Source organism: Trachymyrmex septentrionalis, unplaced genomic scaffold, assembly GCF_001594115.1.
Source record: "Trachymyrmex septentrionalis isolate Tsep2-gDNA-1 unplaced genomic scaffold, Tsep1.0 scaffold86, whole genome shotgun sequence".
In the NCBI taxonomy this organism is placed as follows: domain Eukaryota; kingdom Metazoa; phylum Arthropoda; class Insecta; order Hymenoptera; family Formicidae; genus Trachymyrmex; species Trachymyrmex septentrionalis.
Genome location: NW_017306049.1, coordinates 860,709 through 873,393, shown reverse-complemented (window position 1 = coordinate 873,393; position 12,685 = coordinate 860,709). Strand labels below are relative to the sequence as shown.

The 12,685-nt window shown below is 30.2% G+C and overlaps 1 protein-coding gene across 5 annotated transcripts in view; it reads left to right on the top strand.

The window, feature by feature from the left end:
* Positions 1-2,124: 2,124 nt before the first annotated feature.
* The window catches only part of LOC108755189 (protein SMG9), a 19,404-nt gene continuing 8,843 nt past the window's right edge, over positions 2,125-12,685 (top strand). Inside the window, exons 1-2 of one of the 5 annotated variants that reach the window (XM_018498062.1) lie at positions 2,125-2,212; positions 6,899-7,071. In XM_018498062.1, the coding sequence (XP_018353564.1) occupies positions 2,171-2,212; positions 6,899-7,071 (215 nt within the window). In that variant the 5' untranslated portion in view covers positions 2,125-2,170. The other 4 variants (XM_018498066.1, XM_018498065.1, XM_018498064.1 and 1 more) reach the window with 4 other exon arrangements.

The following is a 12,685-nucleotide window of genomic DNA, read 5'->3' as shown; positions in this document are numbered from 1 at the left end:
ACAACAAATGAAACAAGAAAAAGGGAACAAGTTAATAAATGTATCCTTTAACGCATTGCATAACAATGCTAAAGACTAAATTATAATAATTTCCAAATATTGAACGTCAACTTAAATTATTGCTTACAGAAGTATATACATAAATTAAAATATATATATATTTAATATATATATATATAAAATATACAATATCCTTTTTCTATATATATAATAATACATTTCTATAATCTTGAGAGATCTAAGTTAATAAATAATTACCAAGTAGTAATAAAATAATCAAATATATTCATTGAATCTTTTTAGCGAACCAACGTAGATGACACAAAGAAGTGTCGCGCGTTCTTATCTTTACCCCGAAGGAATTTGTAACATAAATTAATCGCAAGCACTGGCTTATAGAAGCCCCTTTCGAAAATCAAAATTTAAAATCTCTCAAACTTTATGAAAATAAATTTCATTTTTATTATTGCAGTTGCGACAACAATTGAAAATTTACCACAGTTATAATTATTCTTAGCATATACATATATATTATATATCTTCCGTTTAAACACTTTATACACATAGTTTAACTTTAATGTTCTAACTTACTACAGTTTAATCTGTATAATACCTAAATATATTATTACTAAACTAATAAACAATGAAACTATTGCCTAGCGGTGAATTGAGCGTTTTTAGAGGAGCACACGTATTCAAATTTAAATATATATATATATATATACAATATATAAAATAACGGAACTAACCTACCGCTTTACAAGGTAAAAAAAGGAAATTAGAAGGATATATATATATATACATACATATATATATATATATATATATATACCTTCGATATGCATAATAATAATTAATACAGAAGATATATATATTCTTTTGTATAAACCTTAAGTGATATCTACATTTTATTATATCATACATATTATATTATAATACATCAATAATAATTATCACTTAATATCTAATACCTTGATATTTATGCATTTATTACTTTTCTACATTCATTATCTTCATTTATAATAGATTTCATATAATGATTTTCGTTATTTTAATTACCTTTTGACTTTATTCGCATAGTTTTCAACATCTACATATACGCATTTTATTATTTTTAGTAATCTACAACTCTTTCGTTTATCCTTTTATTTAAATTATATTTGAATATTAAATGACAATAGATTTCAGTTTTAAAACATTCAAATATTTCAGAATTTTCTTGAATTATGTTATTACGTCTACACTGTGTGTATATTTACTATTATATTATACTTACTATTCCAATTATATCAGATTGTAGATAGAGATAAATTATTGTATTATATTTATTTAATGTATCAGCTGAATTTTTCTATAATGCTCAATTATCATAGTCCATGTTAACTATCCCCTATTAAATAAATATATACAATTTATACATATTTTCACACATACTGTCAATTCATGATCCGTCATATTACTATTAGACTTATTTAATATAATAATTATTTCACCTTACAGCTATTTTAATTTACTTTAATAAATTGTATCGAGAGCAGTACCTCCTTTCCCCTTAATCATTTTCTTGATCAGTTTCATCTATCATTTCGACAAATTAAAAGTATGTTGCTACTTCGTTAACCAACCTAACGTTACCTTAACTTTCATGTTTCATAACTATTACGTTAACATCGAGTCAACATTAATTAAATTACCTAAGCTTCAACTATTATCGAGAGAAGCTCCATAAGTTTCCGCTCGGCCTACGGACTTTTCGTCATCTCTAACTAAATATAATAGTTATAATCCTAATTTGAATTTACCGGGACACACACACATGTCTGTGCTATCTCACCCTAGCTCAACGTTCTCACCCAGGACGTAACACTTACATAACGCATAAAATATGAAGCATAAAAAAATCAACTAATCAGAGTCGAAAGAAAGGAAATAAAAGACTTTAATTTCATTTTCGTGTGCATTATGTTACGCGTTATGCAAGAGTCTGTGCTCCCCGCTTTACGTTTGAGATTCATCAATTTCTCGTGACTTATTTTAACGCTGAAAATGAGCATCGGCATGAAAAGGCATCTTAAGTGTGACTGGTCGCACTAGGCCGCCGACTGATGGCGTTAATCTCGATGGCGTAAATCGTCTCCGAATTGGTATCCTTGTAATCGCGGGTGGAGTGATGTTTTTCTCGGTTCGTTCGTTTGAGATAAAAACGCGTCAAGTGAGTATAATTTCATTGATTTTTGAAGTGATAAAGTAAACACACACACAATTACCTTGTAATAAGAAATCCCAGACATGTAGTTTTTTAAATTTAATATATCGGTAATTATTTAGAATACCCCATCTAAAATCTTAATAAAAATATACTCATTTGACGCGTTTTCACTCAAAACAAAAGAATCTGGCAAAAAACGCAGCGATCGGTTTCATAAATTGAGTCATTAATCGTTAAAATTGGAGACTTTAGGAGGTTAAAATATCTGTCATCCCGACTCAATATTGCGCTATGTATACATTCTGCTTTAATTACACAAATTCACTACTTTAAAAATATAAATTTACTGCTTTAAAAACATAAATTTATTGCTTAAAAAACAAATTCATTGCTTTAAACACACAAATTCTTTGCATTAGTAGTGAATTTGTTTTTAAAGTAATAAATTTGTTTGTGAAGCAGAGAATTTGTGTTTTTAAAACAGTGAATTTGTGTTTTGTGAAGTACAGAATTTGTTTTTAAAACAGTGAATTTGTGTAATTAATGCAGAACATATACATAGCGCTATATTGAGTCGGGATATCTTAACCTCTGAAATCTCCAACTTTAACTTGATTCATGAGGCTGATCGCCGCGTTTTTCTGCAAGATTCTTTGGTTTTGAGTGAAAACACGTTGAATGAGTAATTTTGATTAAGATTTTAGGTGGAGCGAGGTATTCTAAATAATTAAAGGAAAGTACGCGAACTATGCGCACCTAAGGGAAATTTATTGCCCTGGAATGGTTTTCTAAGTTTAAAGCGATATAAGTGTGGAAATAGAAACTATAAATATTCTTCTACCATATTACGTATCCTCATATCGAATAGATTTTCTTACAATAAGATTGTATTTAACCAAAAGGAAAAAGCGAAAAAATTTCTCGTGCGTCGGAATTGTGCGCAAAATGAAAGTCGTAAGAAATGAATGAATTGTAGAATGTTGACAAAGAAATCAGAAAATATATTCATTATATTGCAATATAAAAATATATATTAAATATATTTTAAATATATTTTAAATATATATATTGTATATATTAAGAAAAAATATGAAACGAATATAATAATACACATAGACTTTGTCAAAATGAAATGACAAAATAAAATAGTAATGTCAAGAAGTAATGTCGAAAAAATTAGTGCTAATCATACAGTATATCGAAGATGAGTAATTATGCGCATTTCGAAACACTTGCGCACAGTTGTCTGCCACGACCTGACTCGGTACGAAATACAATTACTTCAACAATTCCTAACGAAACTTAATAAATAACAGCTCAAAAGATGCACATAATAACGTACTTTAATAACATATGCAACAAATTAAAAATACGGATTTGCCACCTTATTTTCTGAATACTAAAATAACAAGAAAAGGTGTGATTTCACTTTTGTATTTCTCTGGCTAGCAAAATGTATTTACGTCGCATCTTTTGTAGCTATATCTTAAGAGGACGACCTCCTGCGTAAAAATTTCACCACGGTGATGTCTTCATCTATTAGAAAAGTAGGATGCGCACAATTACCCACTGCGCATAATTCACCCACTTCCCCTACCAATATATCTTTAAAACGGCACGATAAAAATTAATAAAATTTTTCTAGATATTATTGTTATAATTAACATATGTATGAATAATGTATCATATATATATTACAGTTTTGTAAAATTCATCACACTCTCTTTAAAAAAAAATGCGAAAATTTCATACACTGACAAAGGATCATTTTGGATTGTACAAGTTAGTGAAAATCTTTGATATCAATAAAAGTTGACAACATAAGATGTAAAGTAAGGAAAAAGGCAAGATCGTATCGGTAAGTTTCAAGAAATTTAGTGTTATAGTGCATGGGAAAAGTTCTAGAATGGCTAATATCTAAAAAAAATATTGATTTAGCTAAAAAAATGTTTGAGACAAAAGTAATAGTTTTAGAAAAGTTATCAGATGATGATATTAATTTGATCCTAGAATAACTTTGAAAAGTGCTTTTAAAGTCAACACAAAAATCTTAAACGAAACTCCCTATTTTTTATAGCATATCTTTAGCTGACGCTAGAGACGTTTCCAGAACATTGGTTACAAACCTTTTCTTCATAAGAACTTTCGAAGATTAATAAGTTTTGTTTAAGATTTTTGTGTTGACTTCGAAAGCACTTTCCAAGGTCATTCCAAAGTCAAATTAATATCATCTGATGACTTTTTTAAAATCCTATTACCTATTATTTGTTTCAAATATTTTTTAGATAAATCAATATTTTTTGAAATATTAGCCATTCTAGAATTTTTACTATGCACTATAACACTAAATTTCTTGGAACCTCCGATCTATACGCTCCGCACTCTTGCTTTTTCCCTTAATTTACATCTTATGCTGTCAATTTTTACTGATATCAAGGATTTTTACTAACTTGTACAAACAGATGGTATCGTGAGTATTGCATTTATTGAATTATTATCTATACTATTCATTTAATTTAAGATTTTAATTATGTTAACGATGTTAAGATATATTGTTTCTAATCACAGATTGATGTAGAATGTTAACACAAAACTGAAGAAGCTAAGTCAAAAAATATTAAAATCGTTTCAAATTTTGTTCATGATTCATCATTCTATTGTAACATACATATATATATGAGAATAAAATTCATTTTAATTCTTAAAAGAAAATGTCAAGTATTACTCGATAAGTGATTACTATCCCTTTTAAAGAATTTTATATCAATTTCATGAAAGTTAGCTTTCTGTTAAATTATATCGAATTGGTTAAATTTTGGATATATGTTGCAGTCCTTATCATTTTAAACAAATGTCTTTATGGGATCAATTTCCTTCTACGGCTAGTTTTTACGCTACAGGTTCAGATTCAAACCATTTTTTTTAAATTGGGTTTCAACGTATTATTGATATTATATATATATATATACGGGCCATTTTGTGTGTGCGTGCGTGCGTATTTTGAACGCAAGGTATTTCGAAAATAATGATAAATTTTTCGTATAGGGGCAGAATGGACTAAAATAAGAAAAAAAGTCCTTTACTATTTTGCAATTTTCGCAATAAGTTAACATTCGTGCATGATTTCGTGTTGCGCGCATGTGAATAATATTTTTTCGCATAGGGGCAGAATGGACTGAGAAGAAAAGTCCTCTACCATTTTGCAATTTTCGCAATAACTAACAAGATATTAATTGCTAAAAATTGTCGAAAATTGGTCTTCAATAATTTTTTACTCAAATACTATATATCAACTTTACAGAAAAACAGCAAGAGAAAAATTGTTTATTTTCTTCTCATAGAGCTCTAAGAATTTTGTTAGAATTTATTCAGAATTTTTTAATATGTATTTTCTCATGTTGGTAAAAATGAGAAACTGCAGTTGATAAAAAATTCAGTTGATAAAAAGTTTATAAAAAATTCGTAGAGTTCTATAGAAAATAATTTTTATCTTTTGCAGTTTTTCTGTAAAGTTGATAGTATTTGAGTAAAAAGTTATATTGAAGACCAATTTTCTGCAATTTTTAGCAATTAATATCTTGTTAGTTATTGCGAAAATTGCAAAATAGTAGAGGACTTTTCTTCTCAGTCCATTCTGCCCCTATGCGAAAAAATATTATTCACATGCGCGCAACACGAAATCATGCACGAATGTTCGCACTCTATTAATGAACCTGACAAAACATACACAGATGCATTTACTTCGATTATTCCGTACAAGAAAACATTAGCCGAAAAAAATTGCACAGAAACATAAAAAACAAACCTTATATGTCATACAACTTAAATCAATATATATGGAGGGTTGATTGACATATTTGATTCTTATAAAAATATATAATTATAATATTTGTATAAATGTATAAGTGTATTTGTATATTTGTATCAAGTAAATGTTTAAGTGTTTGTTTAGAAAATATTTAGGAGATTAAATTTCTTTAGCGTTTTCACTTGCTCCTCAATGTCCCCTCTATTGCTCTTAAAATTAGCAATGCCATCCTAGATCTCTTTAGCGCCCACGAGGCAGTATTGTTAGACGGGCTGGATTTCAGATGCATGCACGTCCAATTCAATAGCTTTAGTAACGTACCGGTCACTAGTAAATAGGAGATCATTAGTCACCTATGTAAAATTTTTTCGAAAATGTTAAAAATTTTAATATATTTTACATATTTTACATATGTACCTATACATAAAAATATATTATATATATTTAAATGTATGTATACATTTGTAAAATATGTAAAATATATAAAATTTTCAACACTTTCAACCCTAAGCGACTATTTAATGATCCTCTTTACTAGTGACCGATACGTTACTGAAGCTACGTTGGACGCGCATGCGTCTGAAACCTGGCTCGTCTAACACACTGCCACCGAGGGATAATAACATCCACGTTGGAAATCTATGAGTTAGAGCATTCTCTATAAACACGACTAATTTTTTCGGCGGCTTGCGCAGCAGTCTTCCCTTTTTTATAAAAAAAAAGTGAAGGGTGTGTGTGTGTGTGTGTGTGTGTGTGTGTGTGTGTGTGTGTGTGTGTGTGTGTGTGTGTGTGTGTGTGTGTGCGCGCGTGCGTGCGTGCGCGTGTGCGTGTGTATGTGTGTGTGTGTGTATGTATAATATATACACTTTATTGCATTACAGCAACAATATATTACAAGTGTGAAAAAGATGTTACCAACGATGTCAAAGGATTCGGAGATTAAAGATGGAGAAAACAAGAATCTGATTAAGATTGTAGAACGGCCAACATTTATATTGAAGACTAGAGAAGGAGAAAATAGAGCTGTTTCTCCAAGTCAACGTAATGGTCACAAGTATAGTACTATTAAATAATTATAACAATTAAATCATACATTTATCTGTTATATATAATACGACCAGACATTTTCGGATTTAACAATCAAGTGGAATAACTTCATTAAGCGATACGGACGGAGAGGAATGTATCAGAGTTGAGAAAGTTATTTTGCAAAAGTAACTAGTTATCGTTACAAATTATCGATTATAAAAAATAACAAATTAATCATACTTACACAAAACTTTTCAATTAATTTTCTGTTATCATTACAGAACAACATAAGTCATTTTGATACTATTAGAACCAACAAAGAAAAAGGTTAATTTACATTTGATTTACAATTATTGCGAAGAATATTGCCAAGGTCTCGGTAGTCAACCGGTAGAGACAACCATATGAAATATGAAATTCCAGGTTCAAATACTGACCGAAATAATATTTTTCGCAATTTCGCAATAGTTCTTCTTCTTTACAGTTTTTAAGATGCTAGTAGCATCAAATTAACGATATAATTAATAAATTTAGGCAGATTATTTAAAATTGATTGTGTTGAAAATCCGAAAGTAATTAATCGCACAATCATATTTCTGAGATAAAATTTATTTGAAATACATATATATGTCACAATTTAATTTTGACCGTAATTGATTTTTCATATTTAAATGTTATATAATTTTATTTAAAAAATAAAAATAATAAAAGGTATTAAGCTAGAAACACATAAAAAACATAAAGCAGTAAGATGTAAGCGAATCGGCCAATTACAGTAAAAAATGTAACACAGTATGTTATCTTCTATTGGTCGCTTTATTTATTGCTTATAGCTACGACGATAGACGATAGTATTTCGCGTTAAGTATACGCACTCGTACTGACAGAAGGCACTACAATATATTTTTACTCGAATTGTCAAGTTGATCGGAAACATTATTGTTCCCAGCAAATATCAAATTACATGTAACGTATGTTACTATGTTCACATGACTCGATTTACGTCGAAGTTATAACATCGATGTTATGAAATTGGCCAATCGTAGCTATTTCTCTAAAGAATGGAATGATTGTGATTAACCAATTTCCTAACATCGCTGTTATCGGCGTAAATCGAATCGTGTCTATGTTAATTGTAATTTCTCACTTTATAGTATAACTGTAATATAACATGTGTGTGTTATATTACAGTTATATTATTAAGTGGGAAATTATTATACAATTAACATATACATTACATATAATTTAGTGTTTGCTAGATTATATCTAATAAACGGCTAGGTGAACGAAATTTTTGATAGGCTCAATCAATAGCTTTGAGTCCCATTATGTAATTAAAGTGTCTATTTTTTTCTTAATATTAAGAGATATATTTTAATTTTTATGTAAAATTTTATTAAGAAACGTCATCGTCATCGTGTCCGGTATTCGGTCAAATCGATAATTATTATTTGAATACACCCATACACTTCGAAGTACTTTCCATACTCATATATGCACATCCACCCATGCTATTCACCCGAACCTACTCCCTCTTCCAAAGACTTCGATACACGCTGACACTTATCGGTATGGCCTACCGCACCCTTATCCACCCACACACTTTCCTACCTCCATTCCATTCTCCCACCTTTAAACATCTTAATACATCTCGAAACGTTCCGACATTTTTCAACACAGTTCGGTCCAATTACTCTGATAGCAAAGCCTTGCTGAGACAGATTTTGAGCAGAGCCTGTTATCAATTTTTGATTGCAGAAAGGCAACAAATTGTTTGTCCTATTTGACATTATCAACAAATTGCTGTTAAAAATATGACATATTTGATCTCTTGCATTCCGTGCGAACGTCCTAAGGTCTCGGTAGTCTAAAGGCTTAGGACGCTCGCACGGAATGCAAGAGATCCGGGTTCGACTCCCAGCCGAGGCAATATTTTTCGCAATAAGTTTATTACAATTTTTAAGATTTGGGAAAATTTGGGGGGATTATCAGAATGATTGTGTGAATCCGATAATTTATCGGCTCTCAATTTATTTCTGAATAATTAATTCTATTTAAATGAATGTTAGTTCAACATCTTAACTCGGAACTATAAGGCGCTTCATTTTTTTTACTTAAAGTCATCAAAATCGGTTATAATTAAGAGGTAACGATTGCTTATTAGATCTTTCTTTTTCAGTTTATATTTTGTTTGAATAAATATGAATATAATCATTAAATATTCATAATTTTTTTGTGAATAAATATTTTTTGAAAACTCAAAATTTTGAATAAATATATAATTACATTTTTTTATGTGAAAATTTTGAATAAATATAATTTGAAGCTTAATTACAAATTTTTGTATTCATTGGGCATAATACCTCCACCCCCCCCCCCACTTCCACTTTTAATATCTTAATATACTTCGAAATGATCTATGTTTCAACATCTATATTCAAAATATATCCTTAGCATCCAAATCTCTGCCATCCACGCACTACAAAGATTTCGATACACGCTTAAACTAATCGCTATGGCTTACCATATTCTTACCCACATGTTATCACTCTTACCTTCCATTTTCATTCCTTATCCTACCTCTCCACTTCCACCACAACATCTGAATACACCTCGAAATGTCCCGACACATTTCAACACAATCCAAACAGCTCAACATATACCCGTATCATCTGCAGAAATCATTTCATCCACTACAAAGGCCTCAATATACACCGACACTTATTTTTGCGCTATCACATCCATTTTCGAAAAACACATATAAAATATTATAATTTTGCTCTAAAATACTGTAAAGAAACATCGAAAATTTTGAATAATTATACATGACATACACCAATATCGGTCATCATACTTGTATTAGCACTGTCACATTTTTGGTGACGGTTTTTAACTTACAATTAAATAATGAGCAATAAATTCATAATGGGATAGTCTTAGGGCAATTAATTCTAGAAACATTTTAAGATCAAAATTAACCAAACAACTTATTACTTTAAGGGGATGCTGGAGTGACCAAATTGTCAGGACTTTGCAGATTGATATAAATCTCCGAATTTGCTGAACGGAATCAAAAATCCTTTTACAGGATTAAAGTAGACGCAAAATTTGATAGTGCTGCAATAGATTTTATACCAAAATCGAAAAAAAATTGAAAACTTATATTTTTCAATTCGTAGAGTTATGAGTATGCTGTTAGAACAAAAAACCATAGTATCAAATTGAAAAAAAATTTAAGTGATATACATATATCATTTGTATACAAGATTGGATATCAAAACCTAACGCCAAGTTGTAATTCCATAAAAATAACATTTTCCAAATGATTCATATATTATTTATATAAAATATTTGATAATTGACGTCAAATTTAATTCCAAGAATGTATTCTAAAAATGATATATGAAGCATTTAAATTGCACTAGTTGTATAAAACTTTTAAAAATAAATTTCAAAAAAAGACGTAATATTTTTTAACAAATGAAACTCAAGTATATATATGGGGCGTTCTCTGTTAAATCGACCACCCCCTCTGCCCATTTCAATTTTTGAGATAAAATTCTTTAAAAGAGCTTAAAATTTTCTTTGAAATATCTATTTTTCAATGCCTTATGACATTTTTTGAAAATTCAAAGTGGCGACCCCAAAACGGCGGATCCAAAATGGCGACTGGAATGAAAAAAGACATTGGAAAAATTTATGATATCGTGAATAAACGTGCACGATGTGATGTAGAGGTCTGATCCGTGTGCGTGCGTGCATGAGTAGAAAGGCAGAGATGAAAGTGCACATGCCAGTTTGTGAAATGCAAGGTGTTGCATGCGAAATATCATATCATTTGCTTTATATATTAACACTTTTTTATTTTTAACAAAAGTGGCACGGACCTAGTATTGAATTAATTTTCAAACGAAAAATTGTCTCTAATGAATAACATTCAATATAATGTTATTTATTATGTTTTGCTTTACAATTTCTTTTTTGACTACTTTTTGACACAAAATTTCAGATAATGCATGACATAACTGCATGATATGAGTAGAATCGTCTCCAAATGTTTGCTACATTTTTTGTTTCTGCTAAAAACAATATAATTTTCATTTTATGCTCAACATTTTAAGTTGACCATTCGCTGTTTACCATTTCAAATTAGTGTTCATCTTTATTTTTGTCCAAATCCGACTTGTAATGCTAAGGGACTACGCACAATCAAAGGAATTGAGAGCAGAGAATAAGATTTCAGTTATCAAAAACTACGTACTGTGGAATACACAGTTTCTGATAGGTTGAAATTCTTATTCTCTGTTCCCTATTCCTTTGATTATGCGCAGCCCTTAACAGAATTTCTACGACGTAGAATTTGATAACACTTTTAAGACTTTCGTTGATATTTTCTTCAGAGATACCAAAGGCTATCGCCGTGTCCTGATCTATTGCTAATGCTAACGTTTCGTGAACCTTGCTGTTCATTTCATTAGAGCATATAGATACTGAGCTGCTCCTCAGAGGATTTCTCTTATATAAACTCTGTTAGGGAGGGGAATGAAGGAACAGCGTCCTCTATATTTTACTTACGTTGTAATTCATATCTGTATTTAAGTTATCTGGATGTTTCTAGATTTCTAGAGCCTCCCTGTACTTTCTCAAAATATGATGCCGTTATAACGATAGTAGTTTTATCAAATAATATTTGAGATATCATGATTTCATATCCTACACTATAGATTTTAGAAAAATCACTTAGATTTTAGAAAAAATTAATCTCGGCCTTATCGGGCCCAAAATGGGCCTTGAACCCAAAATCCAAGTACCTCATCTAACCTTTTCAAACCCTATAACTTTTATGTGAAACATTTTTTTCAAAAATGTGTTATTCTCGAGATATTTTGTGTCAAAGTTAAAATGCCCAAATATGTTTTGTATCAAATCGGATACAGAATCTATAGGATCCCAAGATTTGACTATCTAGAATATCTATTTCAAACGTGATCTTTCGACTGGTAGCGTTTAGTTTCTTAATATCGCTTTTACAATTTGGAACGTTCCTTATGAGTGAGAATTAAGTCCTCATTTCATTCACTCACAAAAGTAAAATATATTAGTCATACAGAATATTTGTAAATGAACGAAAAAAAATTTTGTTAAACTCTGACATTGCCTTATTACATGCATATAAATATAAGGTGTAGTAAAAAGAAATCTATTATTTTTGCATTAAATTGAAGGCTTTATTTAGCATAGTTAGAATGATCCGATTTAAGTCAAATATGCATTTCGAAGGTAATTTCATTATGCCTCTCTCATAGAAACCCTCGTCCCTATTAGCAAAAAACTGACAGTCGATTTTCACAAGCTTTTCTTGAGGCGAATTTTTCACCAGCAAAATCATTCGCCATAGACAGGAACAGGTGGTAATCACTTGGTGCCAGGTCCGGACTATAAGGTGGATGCATAAGAACCTCCCAACCAAGCTCCCAGAGCTTCTGGCGAGTCACTATCGATGTGTGTGGCCTGGCGTTGTCTTGATGGAACACAATTCCTCTCCTATTGGCCAAAGCTGGCCGCTTCTGGGCGATTGCTTCTTTCAGACGGTCCAATTGTTGACAGTACAGGTCCGAATTAAGAGTTTGGCCGTAGGG